This window comes from Taeniopygia guttata, chromosome 9, assembly GCF_048771995.1.
Source record: "Taeniopygia guttata chromosome 9, bTaeGut7.mat, whole genome shotgun sequence".
Taxonomy (NCBI): Eukaryota; Metazoa; Chordata; class Aves; order Passeriformes; family Estrildidae; genus Taeniopygia; species Taeniopygia guttata.
This window is the reverse complement of record NC_133034.1, coordinates 6,515,443-6,540,197: the sequence shown is the minus strand read 5'-3', so window position 1 is coordinate 6,540,197 and position 24,755 is coordinate 6,515,443. Positions and strand designations below refer to the sequence as shown.

Below are 24,755 nucleotides of genomic sequence, written 5' to 3'. Positions count from 1 at the left end.
GTTTAAACTTTTCTTGCTGAGATGCTTGTCTGGGGGGAGCTCAGGATTCCTGGAGTCAGTGTGGTGCCCTGTGGGAACTGAAAGGCTGAACTGAAGGAAGTCTTTGAGTCTAAGTCAGTCTTGTCCAATTTCTCTTTTAGGTCAAGAGAGATGATAGTGGTGCAATACATGTCACAAAACAGAGGCAGCTTCATCTGCACTACGATCTCATCAACTTTACTGTAAGTCTCAGTACTGCAGAATGGTTAAATTTTTTTTGCACTAGTTTTCTTGTAAATGTATCTCACTAGCCCTTAGTTCTTCGCTCTTGGCTGTGTTTATCTGATAGCTAACTGAAAATGTTATTATGCTTGGGACTCTGGGAAACCAGCACAGTGTGGTAACCACTTGGGAATGGGTGGTGTACTTGCCTTATATTTGACACCTCTGGATAGAAAGTGTGCTGGAGCATAAACTTTGTGCCAAGAGGACAAGAGCTCTGGTGGATTACCATTTGTCTACAGCTGTTTTCTATGAAGATTCCTGTAATTTCTCTGCAGACGAACCTTTGTTATCTCTGTGTTTGAAGTTATGCATGTGTGCAGTTGTGAAGTGGCTGTGTATAGTAACTAAGCTACTGGCTGTCCCAGAATTCCCATCAGGGAATGCTCAGGGGTATGGCCAGAGCCTGTTTCCTTGGCTCTAATGCAGAATGCATTGCTGAAATGTGGAATTTGGTGCTTTTGCAGTGGGTCAACTCACGGACAGCAGTGCTGCTGGACAGTGTGGAGAAGCTGCACGTCATAGACCGTCAGACTCAGGAGGAGCTGGAGACCATCGAGATCTCAGAGGTTCAGCTGGTCTACAACAGCAGCCACTTCAAATCCCTGGCCACAGGGGGCAATGTCAGCGAGGCCTTGGTAGGCACTGGTGGCCTGTTGGTGTTTGCAGCTGTGTTTGATGTAGGCCCTAACTGGAATCCTGGAGGGAAAAAGCCTTTTGGGAGCATCTCAGAAGTCAGACAGGGTGGTGACTAACGCAGCTAACACACAGTTCATGTTTTCTTTGGTGCATTGAAGGTTGTGGGGACTGCTCCTCTTTTACCAAGGTCTGGAATACTCTGTCTAAGATAAAAGCTCATGTGCTTTATTCTTTGAGAGGATTTTTTACTTAATACACCAGACTGGAGCACTGACTACTGGCAGTCAAACTGCTGTTGTAGCAGCTCTCATTTCAATGGATATCTTTCCATCTGTGTGCCCTGCGCATTTGCTCTTGAGGAAGGTATGTGAAGAAGCAAGGGGCAAGGAAAGGGCCCCCATAACCTTTTGACACCTGAGCGTAGAGTCAGAGCCTTACTTCATGATATCTTTGGGTAGCCAGAGCTTAGTAGCACTTGAAGCTGAGTTCACAAGCAGGAGGGAGTGACAGCAGAGCTCTTTGACTTACCACTGGTCAGCAGTTTGTGGTGCTCTTTCTCCAGCCTCATTTTGATTTCTGCATTACAAAGGATCTTGAAAGTGTATTTATATTGTTTGGGAAATAAAAAACCAAACAAACAAAGCACAGTTTTACTTGCAATTGGTTTTTGTCCCTGTAGGCGCTGGTTGGAGAGAAAGCTTGTTACCAGTCCATCAGCAGCTGTGGTGGTCAGGTCTTTTACCTTGGAACTAAGGTAAGTGGGGGGAATTTTTCAATAAAAATATGGGGCATAGAGTGTTCATGGTAGCTCTTCTAGAAAAGGGCAATTTGTCTTCTATGGAGATCTGTATTGGGAAAAGGTTCTTTGTGCACTTATGTTTTGGGGTGAAGGAAATGTGCAATAATTTGATTTTAGCCAGGGTATGGGCTGAGTGAGACATTGTCATAGTTTCACAATATCCTGATTCATTCTGCTCCAGGGTAAACTTAGCCTTACTTAACTGATATGTCCTCTGCCCTAAGCTTCTCTGTCTCTGTTATAAATGTGCTAGGGAATAAGCAGAAGAAGATAAGACAGCAGCTAAAACTGGGCTCCAATTGATACTGCTTGTGGGTTGCTTTTCTAATTCATCTGTACAGGCATGCTGTGGTGGGTCTGTGGGGTACTACAGGCTGCATGAGCAACTGCCAGTAAATAACTTTGAGTTTTTTTTCTTTGCCAGTCTGTTCATGTCTTGACATTGAGAAGCTGGAGAGAGGTATGTTGAGATGGAGAATACATCTTAGGCTTGAATTGCTTAAATCTAGCTCAAAACGGAGAGGGAGCATTTGTGAATAATTTTCTGGGTACTGTGTTCAGGATTCCTGATTGCTACACAGAGCCAGTGCTGTGGATACACTGATTTTCATGGGGACACTGGGACTCCTGCTTGCCTAAATTCCCAGGCTGAATAATGGAGATCCTGTTCTCCCAAACAAGACATCATGCCTTGCTCTGTCAGCTTTTGTTAGTGCAATGCATGACTTAGGAAGAGTGTATGATGAAGCCTTCCACAAGCTTGTGTGCAAACTTGTGTCTGCACAAGCATCCAGGAGTGAAAGAGAACCTGCCTCACTGGCGTTTGTCTCTAGCTACTGCAGGAGCTGCATAATAAAATCCATCAAAGACCACCTAGAATGTTCATAGGATTTTAGGTCCTTGTTGGTTGAAGTTTTTTTTTTTTTTGGAACATAATTTCCGTGACAGCTGAAACTTCATCAATGCCCACACTAAAGTTCTTAGTGATCTATTCAGATCTTTTCTTGTGTTGTACTTTCCACTTGAATCAAACAGCTGTTTTCCTTTCTGCATCACCACTTTGCAGTATGTTTATTCAGTGTGTGCATGTTTTCTCTCAGGCTTTGTTTTGCAAGGCTAAGCAGAGCTCTTTCAGCTCTCTTGAGATTACTTTGTCATTCCTTTCTTTATTTGTAGTCCTTGTTCTCTTTGTGTCCTGTGTGCTCAGTTTCTTGGGCATGGGCAAACAGTTTGCCACATACTGCTCTGGGTAAGGTCTTAAAAGTGCCATACACAGTGTCACCCCTTCTTCACAGTCTCTGCTAGATGTGTCATTTCTCATGCATCCTTGGATCTCATTTTTCTGTTCCTTTGGCTATGTGATGTCAGTGACTTGAGCACTGGAGATTCACTGGTGCCCCATAGCCAAAATGATTTCTGCTGGAAGTTGCTTGTGCTGTTGGGTAGCATCATTCTTCTGTTACCAGCCTCAGGGGCGCTTCTCTCATGTCTTTCTGTTCTTCTGTCTCACCTCACATGCTCCCAATTGGTCATCAGCAAACTTTAGTAGTAAGTTCAGCTTATGCCTATATGTAGACGGCTTCAGTGAATTAAGAATCAGCTTCTAGACTGATTCCCAAGGAGATCTGGTAGCCATTTCTTTGCAATCTCATATTTCTCCTTTAAGCAGTGACCTTCACCATTTTTCCTCTTGCTTAGGTTGCTTTAGGGCAGTTGTCCTTGTGTGTGGTTATAAACTCCTTTACGTGACATTGTATCAGGACCTTTAATAGGATATGAACACTTGAGCTCTGTTGAGGTTTTAGTTACCATGGCTGCTTCTCTCTGCTAGTTTTGTCTCCTGCCATTCACCACTGAATTTGGTTTAGTAAGTGGTAATGAAGAGTCTTGTTCTGATCCATGATTTCAGGTACAGAGTTTCCTGGAATTCCAAAGTCAAACACAATTTCTGCTCTGAGACAGCCCCTTTTTAAGTTACTATAGGGTTTTTGCTATGTTGCAGTTGTGCCTCTATCACAGGGGACTTAACTGAGAGTTTGAATTGAGTGTGTGGTGCTTAGGGTGAAACTGAGAGTTCTTGCTGCAGAACTGGATTCAGGGCTGAGACCTGGAATCTCTTCTCTCAAGCAGTTCTTTGACACTGACCTATCATACCAAGGCCAGTGGTGCTTGACCTTGGGTGTTAATAGTTCCTTTACAGCAGAAAATACTTGTGATGTACTTCAGTCCTTGCTGACTGTGAACTCAGGAGAAAATAGAGGGTGTAAGATAAGTACACACTTTGCTGAAAGCATGGCAGAGCTGTTCACTCCAAGCTGTTGTGCTCCAAGTGATGAGGCAAGGAATGGGAATGGAAACTTTTTATCCTTTGTTTTTTATCCTTTGTTTATCAGACGGTCAGTAATGCTGGGAGTCTCCATCCATAAAGCATCTGACTTAAAATGTCCCCCCACAGGGACTTGATGTACTGGGACCTGACATTTCTTAGTCCAGCAGAAAATGTCCATTTGAGAGAATCTCTTTGAGATCCTGTCATTTACTGCAGTGTGGTGAGAGCTTCTGAGGCGTCTTGTTGCCTTGCTGTCAGGAGCTGTGACCCACTACTGGGAAATGGTGGTCTTAAAGGGGAGGGAATCATCTTTTCTGTAGCTCTGAGGTCCAGTATTCCTTGTTATTTTAGAGAGTTGACCACCTTCTGAAACAAGAACGTCTCACAGATGCCCTGGCTCTTGCTTGGTCCTTTTATGAAGGTAAAGCAAAGGCTGTTGTAGGTAAGTTTGGACTTGTTTGCTTCTGAGACCTCTGGGGATGGTTTTAAATATGTGCACATATAGGAATCACTTTTTAAGGGGAAGAAAACAGAATTGAATTGAAGAGAAAATAGGATGTGTTGCTTTGAGTTTGGCAGAAGCAATCTTTATATGCAGTAGTTTTTTGGTTTTATTTTTTAAACTATAGTCCCTTTAGCAACTCAAATGAAAGTCAGGCTTGGTCTGTGTGTGACTCCTTGCTGTTGTCACTTCACCATGAAAGAGGTAGATCCAGATGTTGAATATCCAACCTGCTAAAATATTCCTGAAGGCCATGCATGACATATAGGTACCTTTCAGTGTGATTCTCTGTCAGTTCTGCCAAGCAGATGCTTTGATCCAGGTCTCTCCCCTGACTGTACAAGGAACTGAAAAAAACATGCTGGCTTTTGGCACCACGTTTCCTACAAAGGAGGTTGCTTCAGAAGTATGTTATTTATGCCAGAAACTGCTGCTTGTGTGGTCAGAGTTGAACTGGATACATTGATTTTACAGCAAATAACTTCTGATGGCTTTGACAGATGGGATGCAAGTTCTCAGGACAGGATCCTGCTGTGAAATTGCCAGTATATGAAGATGTGTTTTGTTTTAGTGGATGGGTATAGCACAATAAAGTAGATTGTAATGCTTTGAATAATGAAAAACTGTATTTTTGAGTTGGCATTTATGATATTTTCCCCTTTTAGTGCACTTTATTTAGCTTCTTTGCATCAAGACCTCCTCCAGCAATTACCCTCATGTACAGTCTGACAGCTCTCCATTAATTGTTTTCTCAGTGTTAAACAGCGTTCAGAGCTGTTCTTGTTTGTTGGAAGAAGAGGAGGCTAAAAGTAGGACACAAAATTGTGTATTTACATATCTTGACCTCTATATCTCAAGGGTAGTTGCGTTAGCATCTGAACTGTGGAGTTGTTTAATTTCTACTGGTAGCTTAGATGGGAAAAGCTTTGGTTTTCACCTCACTCCCTCATTCTTTCTAGGCTTGACTGGGGACACGAGCAAGAGGAAAGCTGTAATTGCTGACAGAGTGAGTCCCTGAGCTCTTCCCAACTGGATTTCCGTGTGTGCTGGTGTGATACTGTGTTCCTGAAAGGAACAGTTTCTGTCCTCCATGAGTTAACTCAACTATCTCTAGAGCATGTACATGTTCCTCTCTTGCTAAAAGTGGGAGCAGAATTTTAGAAAAAACTTGGAAATACCATTTGGGTAGAGGTGAGAGTAAAATCTGTGGCATTAGCAATCCAACATGAGACATTATCATCCAGGCCTGGAGATCTCTGGTCCCCTCACAGTGAAGAGAAACCTTTTGTGTAGGTAACTCTGGAGTTCCCTGACCTTTGTTTGGCATGTGTCCATCAGTAAGTGACTTGCTGACTCTGAGGATGGAAACTGTGCTCTGTGTTTATGTGAACATGGAATAAACTCTTCAACTGATCCAGTTCAGTTTTTACAGGAACTCACTTCTGGGAGGGGTGTGTTTAAAGTACACACTTACTGCAATAATTATTTAGCTGTGCTCTGTTCTTGTTATTATATTTGTGGGTAGCTATGTTTTGCTGTGTAATATACTTTAACTTAAGTTTTGGGTAAAGATGAGCAGATGAGCCCTGTGCTTCAGGATATGTTCACCAGCCTGAAAACTGGCATTTGGCCTGGCTGGCCGGCTCCGTGGTCAGTTAAAGTTAGTGTAGGCCTTCAGTATCCCTCTGGGCACTTCTGTGCCATTGTCACACCACTCTCTTGGCAGCCTCTTCCACATTCACCTTCCTGCCCACAGCACTTCATACCCAAAATGGGACAGTAGAGTCCCATTACAGTGCTGCCGACTCCCAAGCCAGTCTGAAATGTGCTACCAAGCAAGGCCTCGGTATAGAATTTGGATGAGTTTTCTTATTTGTTGTAATTCAGATGGTTGAAATCCTTCTCCATTACACTGATCGGACTCTGAAGAAATGTCCTGACCAAGGAAAAATCCAGGTTATGGAGCAGCACTTTCAGGTATGGTGCTCCAGAGGACTCTTGTAGAAATCCTTTGGCTTTTTAAATTAACTTTGGTTTGCTGCAAACATTGCTTATCTATTTCTGAAAAAACCTTCCTGTGGTTCAGCTCAACTCTCACCTCTTGTGTGCACTCACAGAAGCAGGACTTGGGTATAGCGGGTGGCAGAGCAGAACCCATGTGCTCTCTGTACTCTGCAGGAGTGTTAGCAGAGCTTTTTTCCATATGCATCAGCATATGGAAAACCTGTAACTGTGCCAGTACCAGCTGAGTCAGATACCTCATTGTTACTGCTCTGTGTTGGCCAGGCTGCATTTCATGCTTTGTAGGATGTGCTGCTTGGCAGGATTATTGCTAGTCAGTCTCTACAACTTTGTTGTGTTTGTTCCCCAGGATGTGGTGCCTGTCATTGTGGATTACTGTCTCCTGCTGCAGCGCATGTAAGTCTGGGCTTGCAGACCTGTCCCCCAGGGCAAACCCCAGGTACCCCCAATGCTGTTTCCTGTGACACCACATGGTATAGAGGAATTATAGCGCATCATTCCATGGCACATTTCACATCACAGGTCAGAGGAGTGCCTAAAAACCAGTACCAAAGTGAGGAACTCAGTACTCAAACAAAACAGTCTCTTAAATTTGCATTGGTGTGTTGAGGAAGAAAAGTTGCTTTGAACCAAGAACCTGCCTTGAGATATATATGTAGATGCGATACATATATTATATATATCATATATATATTTTATATATATATATATGCACACTGATGTATATTGATGTATCAGTACAGAAGCTGAACAGGGCATTCAGTTCCTGAGCCTGGGAAACACAGAGAAAATGGAGTTTAATTTGGAGCCCTTGGTAAATCGATAAGCAAGGAGATTTTAATAAAATTATTTGATAACTGAACTTCTCCTTCCTCCTAGGGATCTGTTATTTAACCAGATATATGACAAGATGAGTGAGAACTCTGTAGCCAAAGGCATCTTTTTGGAGTGCTTGGAGCCATATATCTTGAGTGATAAGCTGATGGGAATCACAGCTCAAGTGATGAAAGACTTGCTGCTTCACTTCCAAGACAAGAACAGGTTGGAAAACTTGGAAGCCTGCATTGTGCATATGGATATCACCAGTTTAGACATTCAGCAGGTGAGTGGTTGTGTTGCATGCTGTATTGAGCTCCTCTGAATAGATCAGCAGTTCCAACATCTTGTGCTTCTAAGTGTAGAAAGTGGTAGAATGCCATGTGGGGTTTTCCTGTGTCCCTGGGATCAAATTCTGTGCAGGGGAGTTGTACAGTGTGGCTGTGTTTTGGTCCCCCAATTTTTGTCCTGGCATAGGTTAATGCGCCAGCAGCTGAGTGTGTTGGAAAATCCTTCACAGTTATTCTCAGTCACTTTTTCCCATTCTGCCTACCTTACCTGACATCAAAGGCTGCAGGAGCACAGAAAGCTGGAGTTGTGTTTGGATACTTTCTTTTGTACAACAGTTAGTGGAGCAGGGAGGTGTTCCTGCTCAGCAGTCCTGTTTTCTAATGGCATGGCTTTCCATTTCAAGGGTGAAGCTGCTTGGAAACCTGATATGATTCACTAACCCAATCAAACTACTGCAAGCAAGGCTTTTGAAGAACTGGAATTTTAAAATTTATTCTTTAACCTGATATGAATGTTAGACTCTAGAGAGTTAGATTCCATGCTTGCTGTGTGAGCAATGAGTTGAACACTCCTTTGGAGGGTTTGGGGTTTTTCACAGAGACTGGTTCTGAAAGCAGAAATTCTCTTTCTGCTTTAAGTTGTACCCTTGAATGATGGAAGTGCAAGAACAGTGCCTGGGGAGTGAGAAAGCTGTGAGCTAGGAGCAGCTGTGTAGCTGCCCTGTGCTTTGCTGCCTTGCAGGTGGTTCTCCTGTGCTGGGAAAACCGCCTGTACGATGCCATGATCTACGTCTACAACAGCGGGATGAACGACTTCATCAGTCCCATGGAGGTAGGAGAGGTGCTCCTGCAGGAGGGGTTACTGGGCTGTTCAGCACACATTTTTCCTGAGAAACAGCATTTCAGACCCAAAGCCTTATTTTATTCTCTGTTTTCTTGTTCATTTCCATTTCCAGGGGGAAATAATGTGTGGTATGTGCAGTTTATTTCACTGCATGCAGTAGAGGAGAGAAGTGATTTGTAACTTCTATGCTTTAGAGCACCAAATTCCCTGCTGAGGGAGAAATCCTCTGCAGAGTTAGGGCAGAAAATCTAGTCATGTTAATAAAATAAAAAGGAAAAGCAGCAGAAGATAATAACATGATTATTTAAGGAGACTGCATGTACACAATTCATACAAAAGGCCAGAAACAGCCCTTGCTCGAGGCAGGCCTTGTTCTGAACACTTGGAAGAGATCTCAGCAGGAAGCACAGGACTTACTGTAAGGCTCTCTGAATGTCCAATTGATTCTGCTGGTTATTCTGGAGATATGTCAATGGCTCTATAACCCCCATGTGTTTCATCATGGAAGCACTCCTGGTGTTTTCTTAGTAGGGCTGAAATAGAGAACTGGAACCTTTGGAATGGGATAATCTGACCAAGTTTTAGCAGCTGTAATCTCATTTGATTTTTCTAAGGAAGGAGTCTCTTTAGGTGGTCATAATTTTAAAAAGGGATTCTGAAAACCCAGCAGTAGCTGTATGAGTACAAATAACTTTGCTTTCTAGAGGCAAGTGTTTAGACAAGTCCTCATTCTACATGCCCAAACTAGGCTGTGGTGACCCTGCTGCATGGTGGTGCTTGTTTAGTGACAAGATATACAGAAGCAGGATGTGGGGCTGGTGGGTTATGCTCTGACTGACCTCTGGGACTGCTAAATATTGCTTTGCTTTAGTGTGGCCTGTGCTTAGGGTTAGAAGTGATGGAATGACAGCTGTTTTTTAGAAAATTGGCTGTAAACATCTTTTTCTGTGCCTTGGACTCTTCTGTGCCTGTTAATTAGAAGACATGGTGATAAAGAGTTTCTGTGGGAAGACACCCCACTGATCTCTGTTTTGAAACCACACAGGTTCTTTGCTTTGAACTTTTCCAGCTGCTTGAGCACTGCCTTTTTTCTTGTTACAGAAGCTGTTCAAAGTCATTGCTCCTCCACTGAATGCTGGAAAGTCTCTCACAGGTACAGAATGCTTTCCCTTTTAAGGTTTCTACTTTTGATAATTGATATTTTGAATATCCCTAGTCACTTCCAACAAAGAGATGCGAAAGGGAAGACATACCCAATATAAGGGTCTTGGAGAACAGCAGAGTGTACTAGTATTGTGTGTAAAGCTGCTCTACTTTGTATGATAAACTCTGTTTTTGTGGGAGAAGTACTGCATCTCTCTCTTGTCTTGGTGAAGAAAGGGTGACGAATAATTTTTGTTTTGTAGATGAGCAGGTGGTGATGGGCAACAAGCTGCTTGTGTATATAAGGTAAGGTCTTTCAGAAAGTGTGAGGTGTTGTCTAGTGGTGGCACCAGATTTTAAACTTGCTGTAGTTGCAGAACCTTATTGGGAGCTTCAGGTTCTGAGAGATTGTGTAAAATAGCAATGGGTACTCACTGCAGCTGACTTAAATTTAAAATCCCTTCCTGTTGCATGTGGTGTGCATGAATAGGAGGGATCAAGTTGGAGGCTTAGAGCCCACATTACTGCTGATGTACATTTTTAATTTCATAGTTAGGTTTTGTTGTGCGTGAGACACAGAGCTCCTTGACCAAGGGCTCAGTAGCCTCATGTTTTGTAGCAGGCTGTGTTCTGCCCCACCTTTTGGGATCGCTGTACTCAGCTGTTCCTTGCTGGGTTCCCTGTCATTTTCAGGAGCTTGCACAGGAGGGATACATTAGTGAATCCCCTTTCTGGAATCTATGCAAGATTGTGAAGTTAACTTCTGCATTGCTCTAGCTTCCTAAAATAGAAAGGGGGAGATAATGAGTTTTCCTATTATTTTCCTGCTGTGGAATGACTGTACATTAATGCAGTGCGTTGGCTTATTGTGTATTAACAGCAGTGCTGCCTGGGATGCTTCTTGGGTTTCATGATTTACAAAATAAATTGGTTTACCTTGTGTTAAGGGAAAATTAAGTAAAAAAATGAACAATTCTCAGTCTCTTTAATGTCAGGTGTATTAAAATGCTTTTCCCCACTTTTTCCGTAGCTGCTGCTTGGCAGGCCGTGCATATCCTTTGGGTGATATTCCTGAAGATCTGGTACCTCTGGTGAAAAATCAGGTGAGAAATCTCTTGGGAGGCAACTTTCCTATATGAGGTGTTTAGAAGAAGCTGAATATGTCTTATTTCATGGGTTTCCAAGGGCAAACTATTACCAGTCTGATAACTGTATCTTTGTGTTATGAGTGTCTCCTGCTGTAATTACAAAATTAGTTTTTAACTGAAATTACAAAGTTAGTTTTTAACAACTGAAATCAAACAGTTGTTGCAGTCTGAACATTTAAATGTAATATTTTTCTTTCAATTGTAAACTGGGGGGTAGGAACACAGAGTTCTCAGTGACTGGGTTTTTTGCCTTACTCTTTACCACAGAGTTACCAGAAATGTGTAGCTGTTTCTTCTTTGTAAACTTAATGTGTCAAATATGGGAGAGTCTTCCCTGTTTTCAAATGCAAATGACACAGGATTAACCCTGGGGAGAAATGTCTCTAAGTAGCTCTTGGTTGTAGGTTTCTTGAAGGCTTTTGACTCTTTTGGACTAATCTGACAATTTCTTGAAACAGGATGTTCCTTATCATTGCTTTTTGTGCTCAGAAAACTTCTTCCTAAGTTTCTGGCTAGTTTTAGAACAAGTATTTTTTTGTGCTTTTAGCATTTCATTTAAGTGTCAGGGTTCCAGTGAGAAGGAAGTGCTTTTGCATTTTTTCTTTGCAGTACAGCGGAACAGCTGGTTTTTGAATGTGGGGTGGGTTTTTGTTTGTGGTTTCCCTGTCTGGCTTTTTTCCAAGTCCAGAACTTGTAGCTCTATATATGTGGTAGCTCTGGGTTCCTGCAGCCTCTTTCCTCAGCAGCTGTGCAAACCAGTCCATTCCACTTTGCTGGGCCAAGCACTGGCTGTTGCTCTCTCCCAAGGTTGTTGGGCTGCCCCCTGCTCAGGCTCTGAGGGGAAGCAGGAGCCCAGTCAGCAGCAGCAGCCCTGAGCTAGGAGAGCCTTCAGCCTCTCCTTTCTGTGCTTCCTGGTGGTTCCCAGAGCTGGGCTTAAGTAACACCTTTGTGTCTGGTGGGCTTGTTTTCTTAAGCATTCCTAGCTGCCAGAGGTCAGCAGGGAAGGTGTGGATCTGACAGACAAGCTGCTAATTCCTGCTGGATTCACTGCCACTGTGCTGACAGAAAATGAACTCAGAACGAGAGTAAATGGGGGAAAGTGATACTTGCAGAGGATGGCTGGGAAAGCACTTTGCATGTCAGTTGTCCCTGTGTGTACCTGACACATATTCCTGAGTGCTGCTCCAGCCTGGAGCCACCTGCTCCCTTCTGCTGGCAGCCTGATCTTTTGTGAGCCTGGCTGAGACATCTGCAGCTGGCCCTGCCCTCTTGGTTCCCTGGGACGTACAATCCAACAGGGATTGGTTCCAGAGGTCTGGACACCTCTGTCAGGGCTCAGTAAAGGGAATTTATTTTGGAAGATGCCCTCAAATTTCATGAACTACAAAGTCAGTGGAGGAGACAGAGCTGAAAAGCTCCTCAGTCAGTCTTTGCAGTGCCAGAAGCTTTGTGCCTCACAGTGAGGGGGCAGATTGACTGGGTCTTCCCAAGTGAACTGCTGACAAGGAGAGGAGCTGTGCCCTGGATAAGGAGGAGTTGCACAGCTTCCAGGAAAGCTGCCAGGGAATTTCACATGCTTCTGACTGCAAGTATAAATAAGCCTTTATTTTTGTTTGATCTTAAATTTTGATTGATCTTAAATTGGTTGGTGAGTCTTAGGAGGGGCTGACAAGCAACAGAAAACATCACTCAAATAAGAACTGATGGACCCCTAAGGGACTTTAAAGCTTAAGTGCAAAGCAGATAACAGTGCTGCTTTCCCACACACTTGTGCTCCCAGCTATCTGAAATCCATAGGAAATCTGCTGTCTTTGCTTGCCTTGTCCTTGCAGGTGTTTGAGTTCCTGATCCGGCTGCACTCAGCTGAGGGGTCTGTGGATGAGGAGGTGTATCCCTACGTTCGGACCCTGCTGCACTTTGACACGCGGGAATTCCTCAACGTGCTGGCTCTGGTAAGAGAGCCTGGCGTTCTGAGAGGAAAATGCTCTGCCAGTCCTCCCATCATCAGTGAGGCTCTGTCAACAAATCTGTGATTTAGCTAAACCAGGAGTTCCTGGCTTGGGGCAGGAACACTTCTGGTGCTTTTTCTGTAAGATATCAGAAGGAATCACAGTAGTCCTTTGTGGCCTTAAATACAGAGTGATGAACATGACATTACACAGTGAAAGTTCTGGCAACAGAGGCTGTCATTAAAACAGAATAATATATTTGTAAAGAGTTGTCTAGTGCCTATCTCTTATCTCCTGCATGGAAATATGTCTTTTTTACTTTCCAAATGTCTAGAATTTCCTATGTCTATTTGGACCCATTACTTTCACCTGAATGTGTAAAAACCATTTTGGTAGTTACAAAAGAGCAAATTATATCTTGGAAGTATCTGTTTAGGGATATGCAGAGAAAGGACTTAAACCAGCATTGTCTGCTTTGCGATGTGGCTGCTGCTTTGTGTTTGCTGTTATTTTGAGAGATTCTGCTCAAAATGTCAGTATTTTGCCTCTTTCAGACTTTTGAAGACTTTAAGAATGATAAGCAAGCTGTGGAGTATCAACAGAGAATTGTGGACATTCTTCTGAAAGTGAGTGTGCCTAAAAATGAACTGTTTGTATCTGACTGATTGCATGCAGTGCTCTGCAGTACAGCCTGTAATCTGGAGGAAGTGTTTCCAGTCCTGCCCTGGCTGACACCTCTGAGAAAGTGCTGGGCAGGAGCATGGATTCACCTCAGCCAAAGCTGTAGGTTGGATATTCAGAAGTGATGATTCATGCACTTTAAATATGCTGACAGAGAGGTCTCCTTTCCTGTGATTTCACTGGGGTGGTGCTCTGTAAAATTTCTCATCTCTGCACCGTTAAGCTTATTTTGATCGGCTGCTCATTGAATCTACTCCCTGATTTCTTCTGAGCTGGTAAAAAGGTCCCAGGTATCCTGTGCTTGGCAGGGTGCCACTGCTTTTCTGCTGAATCCCTGCTCCCAGTGCCTGTAAATGCTATGTTTGGGATGCAGCATTTCCAGGATGACAGGCCTATCTTTAGTTTAAGAGAGAAGAGAAATATCAGTTATCAGCTTGCTGCTCTGGAAATCACTTGTCATCCCCAGCCCCTGTTCCCAACAATGGATGTTCCCATTAAAAGCTCTCGCTGCCAAGCACCATTTGCTTTCCCCTCCAAGCTGTCACCATTAATCATGAGTGACTCCACTTGGAAGCTGTTTATGTATAAACATACCATAAGTAGCATTTCCCCGTCCCTGTCATCACTGATAGGTGAGACAAGGGTATGGTGAGTGACTTGGGTGGCAGTGCTGCTACAGTGGGCTGAGACAATGTCACTGTGAGGGGTTTTGTGAGCCTGCCCGAGCAGGATGTGGCTCTGAGGGTTGTTTTAGCCCTGTGCTGGCTCAGCCCCTCTGGTTTGTGTCCTGAGCTGCTGTTAGCAGGAGGTGGCACACTGCAGCCATGTTCCAGAGCTGCTGGGGATGTGTTCCTGTCATGGCACGAACAGCAGGAGGGCAGCTTGAGAAGGGTTGCAGCACTGCACCTTCAGGAAAACAATGTGGTGTTAAGAAACTATCAGTCCTTTGGTCTGGAATCTGCTGTCCTTTTAGATAAAAGTTTAAAACTCTTGAAACTTTCAAATTTGTCATCAGCAATAAAGAAAACACCTAGGAAATAGCAGTGCTTTTGAAATAGTTTGGTGAACACAGACATTCTGCTAATACTGATCAAAACTTTGCCAAATGAATCATCCATGTGGCTGGTCTGCAACCTCTGGGAAGTTGCTCTATTGCAGAGACGCAATACGTTCACCTTCACATAGACTGACAAGAACCCAGTTTGTGAAAAAAAGCGCTAAAATTTATAAAACACTAGAGATATTTCAGTGAATAATTTTAAACTACCTACGGTGTTAGGTAATGCTGTTCTACTAGACTGTAAGAAATAGCCTTTTTAGACAGAAAATGAAAACTGAAAAAGAGTGATTACATTAACTGGTGTCTAAAGCAGAGCTCTGCTTGATTCTCTAATGTGTCTGGCCTGCCTGCCTTTCTTGTGTCACAAAACCATTAGCATCTCTTGGGGTCTGGAACTCGGGTCACTTGAAGAAATCAATTGACTCCCCCCAGCTCCAACTGAATGAGATGATAAACTGTGAGCTGCTCCATGGCGAGGCTTTGCTACAGCAGTTCTTGTATCTTAACCGACAGAGTTGTCCAGGTGATGGATTTCCTCCCAAGTTAAACACCGTGCTCTTAGAGGGGACTCTCCAAACAGGGGAATTTCACTTTCACTTAGGGTTTAGGGTTTTTTGAAGCAGGAGACAGCAAGTCAGGACACATCAGACTCATTTTTTTTACACCAGAAGAGGTGAAAAGCACTTCTTGGGTTTCCAATCCCTTTTGTAGTGACTCTTAGATATTGTTTTTTCCTGTAATTTCAAGTCAGCACAACCACAAGTTTCTCTAATGTTAGACTAATGCTAACTTAATGTGAGAAAAGCTTTTCCCCATACCTGCAGTTGTTTCTTAGCTATTAGAGTAGTTCTTTTCATGCCACAGTTGAAGTAGTGAAATGAGGCTTGAAATGAGGTGTTTGGGATTGTTTTCTTCTATAATAATTATACTTTAACCGTGTGACAACATTTTTCTGCTCAGAAGCTATTCCATGTCCCGTGATCAGCACAGGCTACAGAGGCAGAGATAAATGTGGGTTTGGAGCCTCTTCACACCTGAAAACCAGGGACATGCAAGAATTCTTCCCTTGAATAGAGGGAAGAGAGGTGGAACCTCTTCAGCTTTGGGACAGAAGTGCTTTAGCAAGGACACACCCGCTGCCTGTGTCTTCAGGTGACACAGCTGACTGCTGGGGAAGGGAACTTGTGTTTGACCTTCAGGATGGACTAACACCAAGAGGTGTCTGGGGTAGGAGACACAGTGGCTCACAGGGATTTCTTCTTGTCCCAGTTAACTTTCCTAAAGACAGCTGCAGAATCAATTCCTTGTGGGTTTATTTTTCCCTTTTGTCTCCAACATTTCTCAGGTCATGGTGGAGAATTCCGACTTCACCCCATCGCAGGTTGGCTGTCTCTTTACCTTCCTTGCCCGGCAGCTCGCCAAGCCCAACAACACCTTGTTTGTCAACAGGACACTGTTTGACCAGGCAAGTATTCCTGAGTGTGTGTGACATTCCAAGCAGGATGCACCACTGCAGAAAGCATGGCCAGTGCTGTAGACTGGAGCAGGTCTGGAGGTACTGGTGCATTATAACCAGGTGGCATCTTGCTGGGCTCTTGCTGTGGTTTCCCAGGAGCAGAGTAAGACAGACCATGGAAGCACAATACAGTGTTTCAGCTTGGCTGGAACTGCATCACATCCTAGGAAGTGTTCAAGGCCAGGCTGGATGAACCTGTGAGCAATCTGGTCTAGTGGAAGGTGTCCCTGCCCATGGCAGAGGGGTGGAACTGGATGATCTTTAAGGTCCCTTCCAACCCAAGCCAGGCTGGCATATGGGTGTCAACTAAGATGACATTAGTGAGCTTATAGAGCACATAAATGTAATGGGTAATTTTTAGTTCAGGTGGCCACTACCTCTCTGCTGTTGGAGAAAGACATTTGCATCAATGCATGCCCAAAGCTTGCGTGAGTTAACTTTGTACCCCAGCTTAAGTCCCTGGGACTTAAATTCCTGGGACTGAGGAGGAGGCTTCACTGGCTACAGTAGTGTTGCTGTGATGACAGTAGGGATGTATGTGCACTGATAAAAATGAATTAGAATATGTGTGTCCTTGGTCCTAACTTAACTCTGAAGAACTGTGTGGAGGCTAAACAGATTTGGATTAAACACTTTCATTCCACATATATTAAATGTTATGAATTATGTAATTTCCTGTTTTTCTGATGAGATGGCACAGTCCAGGAGAGTGGGTCAGTGTAGTGAGGCCAGCTCTTTGGTGTGTAGCCTGAAGCAGAAACTTGGAGTTCCCTGAGTTCTTCTATATTCCCTGGGTTCCCTAAAGTTTGGTTCTAGATCCTTGTGCAGAGTCCTGTGTTTCCCTCTCAGGAGTCTTTCAGCAATTCTCTGCCATTCCAGTATTCCCAGTTTGGTTCCAGGTACATTCAGATGGCCCTCTTGTGTGGTGGTTTGCTGTTGCCACTGCTGGTGCTCAGGGTGTGTGGTCAGTTTGTGCTCCCAGCTGTGCCAGCCAGGCCTGGCTCACACCAACCTCTACCCTGGCACAGGTGCTGGAGTTCCTGTGCAGTCCGGATGACGACTCCCGGCATTCCGAGAGGCAGCAGGTAAGAGCCTTCCAGGGAATGCTCCTTGGAGCACCAGGCAAGGCCAGACTCTGGAGCAGAATTTGGCCTTGGCAGTGAGTATGGGCTTTGGGTCACATGCCAAAGACATGGGCATGGGAATATTGGGCAGTGCTGGGCACAGCAGGAGGGAAGGGTCCCACCCCAGCATTGCTTGCAGGAGCAAGAACCAGAGGCAGGCAAGTTTTCATAAGCTCGTGACCTTCCTAGTTAAAGGACTGTTGATTAACAAATCAATGAAGACAGGCTTGTGTTCTTACGATGTTTAGAGCAGGAGCCGTGTACTTGTAGTGGCATTGAGTGTTCAGCTGCTGTTGCTGCCCTGTAAATAACTGGTGTTCAATCTCTGCAGGTCCTTTTAGAGCTGCTCCAGGCAGGAGGGATCGTGCAGTTTGAAGAGAGCCGCCTTATCCAAATGGCAGAGAAGGCTGAGTTGTGAGTTGCTGGACACAATATATAAAAACTACCTTTAAATCTCTTCCACAGATCTCTTATTGGCTCCACTTTTCTTGTTTCTACTTTGTGTTTGGGGTTATTTTCCCTGTGCATTCACATCATGCTTCATTTAATATGCTCACATTTAGTCCCAGACTTTCTTTCCTGGGTGCTCTCAGAGAAAGCATTGTTAAGAAAAGAAGGGGTAGAGTTGTGGAAACCCTTCAGAAGAAACCCTGTGGGACTTGATGGGTTTTGACATTCCTATCCTAGAGCCCAGGCTGTATTCAGAGGTACAGTTATATATTGGAGTGCTCTACCCTTGGCAGATGTAGATGCCTGGCTGGGGTGAGACCCACAGGTGGATTTAAAAGCATGAAGGGGTCTGGAGCCACCCCCATGGTACTCATTTTAGAATTGAGTAGGAGAGACAAAAACAGTGTCTGGAAAGGCTGAAAATTTCCAGCATCTCCTTTAGATGCTTTATGATTCCAGAAGGAGTCTGTCATGCCAGAGCAGAGCCAGCCAGGGAGGACATCTTCATCCAGGCTGTGAGTTTCGGTGTTATATGAATGAATCCACTATGCTACAAAGGATCAGAGGGAGAACAGTGTGGAGTGTGCCATGCCTGTTCTCCTGTGTGTCCTAGAAGGAGTAACTAAATCAAATTTTTCAGATTCAATAAACACATTTTTTCTCCTTGCTTCAGAGAATTTGACAGCCAGGCCCCCTAGCTCAGCCACTTCCAGAGGTGAAAGAGCTATAGTGTAATATTAATTATCAGACTCCTGATTTGGTTTGGCTCAGTTACATCTGATTTTATGTAAAGTCTCAAAATATTGAAGATGTTTATTAAAATGTGAAGGTAGGAAGCTGTGTCATAACACATTGTTGAGTCATGTTCAGTGAATTTCTTCAGATTAAGTGTAGTGGATTGACCTAGCTTAGAGCAGAGTGTTGTGGAAACAAAGAAGATCCTCTCTGACAGCAGAACCTATGAGACCCGATTTCATTAAGAGTTGTTATCCTCTGTCCCTTGCCCCTCCCCTTAGTAATTCCTTTTCTCTGTTCTGTGTGATAATTTCCCAGATGAGGGAGCTTGCTGGGCAACCCTGATGGGTTGAGGTTGGCCTGAGGCTAGTACAAATGGCACTCCAGCACACTGGAGCCACCCAGCCTGTATGCTGAAAACCCCACTGTAAGACACTTCCAAATGCTGCCTCTCTCTTGTGCTGGCTCAGCTGAGTGCTTTTCCTGACGTGGGAAGTTTCCCTTTCTTTCAGCTATCAGATTTGTGAGTTCATGTATGAACGGCAGCTTCGCTATGACAAAATCATCGGCTGTTACCTGCGGGATCCCCTGAGGAAGGTGAGTAACTCTGGTGCTCCTGACCTTTCTGCTTTGTGGCCATGCAGCCTGTCCTGCTGGCCACAGTGACTGGGCACAGCTGCCTTGCTCTTCTAGCATAATTACCTTAAAAATGCCCATAACAGTTCAGGTTTCTTAGTTGTAGTCAAAGCTGTTTGTGTATTGGAGAGGAGCTGATTTTTTTTTAAAGTTTCTTTTTAAGAGTTTTCTTTTATTTTTAAATGTAGTGCTAGTACATCAAGCCTGAGTGCAAGGTGGGATTTACTGCAGATGTGGCTAACTGCAGTACTTTTTTGTTTCTGCTGTTGGTCCCCCCATTTTTTCCCCTGGACACAGTCTCTCTGTCCTTATTATCTCTCTGCCATTACCTTCAGCATGTATACCTGCCACAGTTTTTGAGTTATTCCCTTCTCTACCACCAACAGAAGTTGGGACGAGAGTCTGGCAAATGTGACCTCACCAGGTCTTTATAAACTCACAATGCTGAACATTGTGTAGGTGAAGGAGTCAGAAGAGGAGGTTGTGATAGTGAGGTGGTTGAAAACCTTGACAACAGGAGGGCACCTGAGCTGGAGACAGTGCAGGAAAGCCTGGAGGAGAGGCCAGTGTCAGGGAGGAGCTCAGGAGCTGGGGAAACTGAGCTACCCTCTGGCAGAGTGTTCTCCCTGCCTGTGCTCCTAGCTCATGTGATGTCCTGTCCTTTTTCCCTGTGGGCAAGAGGGAGACATTTCTAGTAGGGGAAGAACAATTCTCTTTGACCTCAGTGCTTAACACATTAGCACCAGGTTCCCCTCGGCTATCTTTTCCTTCAGGAACTCTTTAGGGACATACAGCCTCCCTCTAGATAGCTCATCCTGACCTACTTGGGGAAGACTAGCCCTGAGGTCATGCCAAGGCTGCTGGAAACACTCTGCTTTCCAAAAGCCAGTACTGTCAGTGGTGCTGCAGATCACACTGCGGCATTTATGGGTTTGTGCCTTACAGGAAGAAGTTTTCAACTACATCCACAACATTCTGTCCATGCCTGGCTACAGTGCTGAGGAGAAGCAGCTGGTGTGGCAGAAAGCTTTGGACCATATAGAGGTAGGTACAGTACATCCTGCAGCCACACTCCCTCAGCTCCTGCTAATGGCTCTGGGATCTGCTGGGTGCTTTTGCAGAAGCACAAGTGCCCGGTGCTGAGTCACAGCTGTTGAGACAGCTCTGCCGTGAGCTCAGAGCTCTCACACATTAGTGTAAGTGCCTCTCTCAGATTCAGCCTGGCTTCCTTGGCTTCCTGGCTTCAAGTGCTGCTCTTTGGATAATGGTGCTTTCTCAGGGATTGATGGGTAGTGAGTGCTGTGGAGCAGGAGAGGGATCCATTAGCAAGTGTTCCATCTCCTGACTGTGCAGCAGGGCAGGATATGGACATTACTGACCTCACAGGCTGTGGGATCCAACTCCTCATCCTGATTCCTCACACTGAGAAGTGCATTCAGCCCTGGTGCCCTGGCACTGCTAACCTGGGGGATGATGGGGTCATGATTTCTGTGTAAGACACAGGCTGCTGTTAGACTTCTCCAACTAATAATTTTCCCCATGTCTTCAGTCTCTGTTGGCTTCATGGAATGAAGATGTCTGAAATGATTGTCCAGTCAGTAGGTGTGAGGAATCTGTAATATTTCTAGCTCCTGTAAAGTACTGTCAGTCCCCACCAGGGTGATCTGGAGATAAGCCAGGAAAATAATTCTGTAAAACAAGCCTTGCAGACAACACTCCTTAGCAGAAAATGACCACAGAATCTGTATCCTGTGAGGCAGGCAAAGAGCTAATGGGCACATCCAGAGTACTTTTAGTTTCTACCAGCATCTGCAAGTAGTGCATGACTAATGAGAAAATGGACCAAGAGGGAGAGTGATTCAAAAGGTAATGCACAAAGAAACCCTGTGAATGCTGCTGCCTGACAGTGGCTCACTGAGCTCAGAGCCCCTCTCTAGAGGCACTGGCAGAGCTGTGGGACTGGTGGGGATGGTTGTGCTGGGTCTGAGCAGGTCTGACTCATTGCAACTCATCAGAGCAACTGGGGATCCAGGCTGGGCAGGCTGGAGCTGCTGTGCTGCTTCTTGTGTCTGCTTCCTTCTTCTGCTGCATCCCTGGTCCCCCAGAGAGCTGCTGGGCAGGTGATGAGCTCTGTGGGTCACCTTTCTTAGGTGCTGTCACCAAGATAGCTTCCCGATTCTTTTTGACATCTTCTGTTTCCCAGGATTGGTAAACCAGATGGATTAGCAGCCTGATGGCTGCTGTGGGCTTTTGTCCTTTTCCATTGTGTTAATCCTGCTCTCAGACATTCAAAAGACTTGGAACAATAAATAATACTTTACTTTGCTGGGGTGAAGCTGTGATTTCAGCTCTTAGGACAACTGTCATTTGCTGAGGTATGAATGCAGCAAATCAGCATCTTCAGACAAAACTTACAGTGTCTGGAGAGGATTTCCTGGTGATTGTATGGCAGAAAGTAGAGTTTGTGATCAGTGCCACTTTTCATTTTTCTCATCATCCCACAGCTGTTGTTTGTTGATGTTTATCTTTAAAAAATAAATTCCGTCCTTTTCAGTCACACAAGGGTCCTCTTCCACTCTCATACCCACATGCCTTGTGTCAGTTCTGTCCCCTCAAGGGCTATCTAAGGAGTGCCATGTTTGCAGGTTCTTCAGACCTGGGAGAGGATAGAAACCCAAGCACCAAATGTTTTGCTGGGGGATGGGCTCTGAAGGTTGCACTGGTTCCAGACAGGGAGATCGGGCCAGCCTTCTCCAGCCTGGCAGTCCTGGAGACTCCCAGGGAGGGTTTGTCCAGAGAGAGAATTAGATTAGGGCAGTCCCACTGCATCTTTTGTGTCCCTCTGCACTGCTGTGCTTAGAGACCTCCTGGGTGCTTTGGACTGCCTGGGTTTGTGGGGTGAAAGAGCCATGGGGATACAGTGAGGGGCTGAGCTTGTGCAGTAAAGCTGTGGGGCCAAACACTGCAGAGCTTCTTATGGAGCAGGCAGATTTTCCTCTGGAAACTTCACCAAAGGCATCATCTGTAACAGCTCTTCCTAAAGAGCTCATGGAATGATCAGGCTCTTCCTTGCTTCCCTTTGCCCCAGTCTGTTGCTGGCATTAGCTTTATTCAGTGGAGGCCAAACTACTGCTAAGGAACTTCTTCAGTTTGGGTTTTTTTCCAGATGTATGTTTCTGAAAATTTTCTTTCTTTACTGCTGTGAGAGTTGATTTTGTTCAGTAAATAAATGTTTTCTTGTTTTTAGGTTCAGCAAGGGCCTTTGGGAAGGGTTACCAGGGCACAGTGTTGTTTTGCAGCAGTTGCTTTTCATTTATTTAGAAGTGTGGATGCATTTGGAAGGGTTAGATAGAAGCAAAAAGCTGACATTGCAGGTTGTGTAAACTTCCATGATATGAAGACTTTTAGTTCAAGTTTGACAGAAAGCAAACCCACAGGCATCTAAATGATTCTTGTTTCCTTGTATTACAATAAAGAAATTTCTTTTTCATGTCTGGACAGGTATCCGTTATGGTGAACAGTTAGAGAAAACTTGCCTTTAAACCTTTTAGTTTGATTCAGTTCAAGCCAATTAAATACTATTTCCATTGGACTGAGAAATTCCCACAGGTTGGTTGTTTCCCCTTTCCTGCTGGCTCACAGTTGGCACTGGGAATGTCTTGTTGGCAGGGGGTAAAGGCAGTTGTCAGAAAATTTGATTAATAACTTCTCTCCTTAGGACTGAGGTGGGTTCTTGGTGTGAGTAGTTTTGTGTTCTTCAAGGCCTTGTGTGTAGCAAAAACATCAGCTTTCAAAAATCCTTTTTTACCAACTACCCTTGATTTTTCTACATCTCTCTATGTGCAATGGTATTTGTTATCTTACACTTGCATCTCAGCAAAGGTGCACTTATAGCATGGATGGGCTCAGTGGTGCTGCATAATTATATTGCCTGTGAAGTCAAAAGGAATTAATTTGCTTGTGTTTCCCCCCCAAAAGGAGCTGCTGGTGCTGAGCCCAGGTAAAGCAGCTGACCTGGCAGCCATTCACTTCAGCGAGCAGCTCGAGAGCATCATCTCCAACCTGCAGGTGAAGTGTCAAACTCCATTAGTTTGGGCCTTCTGTACAGTAGGGATGTCATTCCTGTAGGAAATGATTGCTAAGAGTCATGTTGAGTTATGGCTGTGTCAGAAACAGAAGAAAAATAGGCTATAGCTACTCACTGATAGAAGTTGCTACATCTCAATTATTTGGCCTATTTGTAGAGTTCTGGCCATAAAAATGTATAAGCTCAGAGCTGCTGGTTGCAGCTTTTAGTTGGGGTTCAGTATGGCTTGGAGTCCCAGAGCAGAGCTGTTGTCAGCTGTTGACATGCCTAAAGCAGCTCCTTCAGCAGGCAGCAGCTGGGACCTGTGTTTTCTTCAGTGGATATAGTTCAAGGATTACTGTTGTACAGTAATTTATTTAAAATAACAATACTGTGTCTCCTCCTGTTGTACAGGACCGGTTCTTGCTCTTCCAGTTCCTGAGGAGTCTCCTTGATCCAAGGTATGTAGAAAGTTGACTGTTCACACACTGCAGTGTGAAGACATGGATTCAAATCAGTTCTTCAAACCAGTGCATCAGTAGCCAGCCTATGGCTGAGGTCTGGCTTAGGACAGGTGACCTGCTCCTCAGGGTGCCCCAAGCTGAGGAGAACAGCCAAAAGAAGCATTGTGGGGGGCATCCTTCAGGGGAGTCCCTGCCAGCTCCCTGCCTGGGAGGTGCTGTGGGCTCTAGTGCATGGAATGTGCAGCCTCTGGCATGTAGTGGGCAGCTTGGGCACTGCTGCTCCAGCTGCTCCAGAGGGCTGTGGAATGGTTACCCTGGGGCTGGAGCACTCATTTCTCTTCTCATCAATGGCATCTTCTTTTCCTAGCCCCCGCTTTGGTTACTTGATTGAGGTGCCCGAGTTTAACATAAACAGAAGAGCATTTTGGTCAGCTGACATTTTTAATTTCTCTCTTGTTTCAGAACTGCTGCCATATTTCACTGCAAGCTCCTCTTTTTAATTACTTGCTTGCCCCATCTATGCCTGTTCTTTCAGTGCTTCAGCACTGAGGGTTCTCTTTCCGTTAAATCGGTATCAAATGCTACAAGACATTTATATATCCACAGCTCCAGTTGCTTTCAAGCAATTGTTAATGCAGCTGAGGGAAGAGATCTTGGTTTGTCAATTAATTACAAATTAATTGTACTTAATGAAGAGGGGGAGTAGGAAAGGGCAATATTATCTAAATCCAAGTGTCAATGTTTCAGTTTTTGTTGACATGGAATAAAAAGCATGCTTTGGAAGATAGAGCCTGGAAATAATCAATCACTTCTTAGATTTTGTTAGCGTGTATATGAATGGAAAAAACCAACCAAGCCAAACCCCCAAACATACATTTTGTTCTTTTCTGAGTTTTACAGACATCTTTGTGTGGAAGATGTTAATTTCCACGTCTCCTGTTTTCTCCAGGATCAAAACAAAATAAAAAAATACCTTAGTTGGGTTTTATAGGAAAGAAATCAGATTATTAATTAATCAATGATTAATTGGAAAAAAAAATAGTTAAGCAGAAATGAAACCCAGCTGGATGTTAAATAGGACTTTGTTTATGCTGTGGTATTACTTGCACCCAGTGAAGGTAGTAATTAACCTGGATTCTAATCTTCTGCACAGAGTGCCTCCCATAATCTCTGAGTAATAAACATCTAATTTCACTCTACCATAATTAGCGCTAAATAGACCCATTTCTTCTGTAGTTACCTTCTGATCACGGGCAACACGTGGTGTGTTCAAACCAGCAA

At 44.4% G+C, this 24,755-nt stretch overlaps 1 protein-coding gene across 2 annotated transcripts in view; it reads left to right on the top strand.

Annotated features, from left to right (window-relative positions):
- Positions 1-24,755, top strand: part of VPS8 (VPS8 subunit of CORVET complex) — a 66,691-nt gene that overhangs the window by 16,262 nt on the left and 25,674 nt on the right. For both annotated transcript variants that reach the window (XM_030280403.4, XM_030280404.4), the window contains exons 13-34: positions 141-221; positions 729-899; positions 1,580-1,654; positions 2,124-2,159; positions 4,380-4,470; positions 5,490-5,536; positions 6,418-6,507; positions 6,902-6,948; positions 7,432-7,654; positions 8,401-8,490; positions 9,604-9,655; positions 9,909-9,951; positions 10,676-10,748; positions 12,626-12,745; positions 13,297-13,368; positions 15,829-15,948; positions 17,028-17,084; positions 17,455-17,537; positions 18,821-18,905; positions 19,890-19,988; positions 22,923-23,012; positions 23,425-23,471. In XM_030280403.4, the coding sequence (XP_030136263.4) occupies positions 141-221; positions 729-899; positions 1,580-1,654; positions 2,124-2,159; positions 4,380-4,470; positions 5,490-5,536; positions 6,418-6,507; positions 6,902-6,948; positions 7,432-7,654; positions 8,401-8,490; positions 9,604-9,655; positions 9,909-9,951; positions 10,676-10,748; positions 12,626-12,745; positions 13,297-13,368; positions 15,829-15,948; positions 17,028-17,084; positions 17,455-17,537; positions 18,821-18,905; positions 19,890-19,988; positions 22,923-23,012; positions 23,425-23,471 (1,892 nt within the window). The remainder of the gene's footprint in view (positions 1-140; positions 222-728; positions 900-1,579; positions 1,655-2,123; positions 2,160-4,379; positions 4,471-5,489; positions 5,537-6,417; positions 6,508-6,901; positions 6,949-7,431; positions 7,655-8,400; positions 8,491-9,603; positions 9,656-9,908; positions 9,952-10,675; positions 10,749-12,625; positions 12,746-13,296; positions 13,369-15,828; positions 15,949-17,027; positions 17,085-17,454; positions 17,538-18,820; positions 18,906-19,889; positions 19,989-22,922; positions 23,013-23,424; positions 23,472-24,755) is intronic.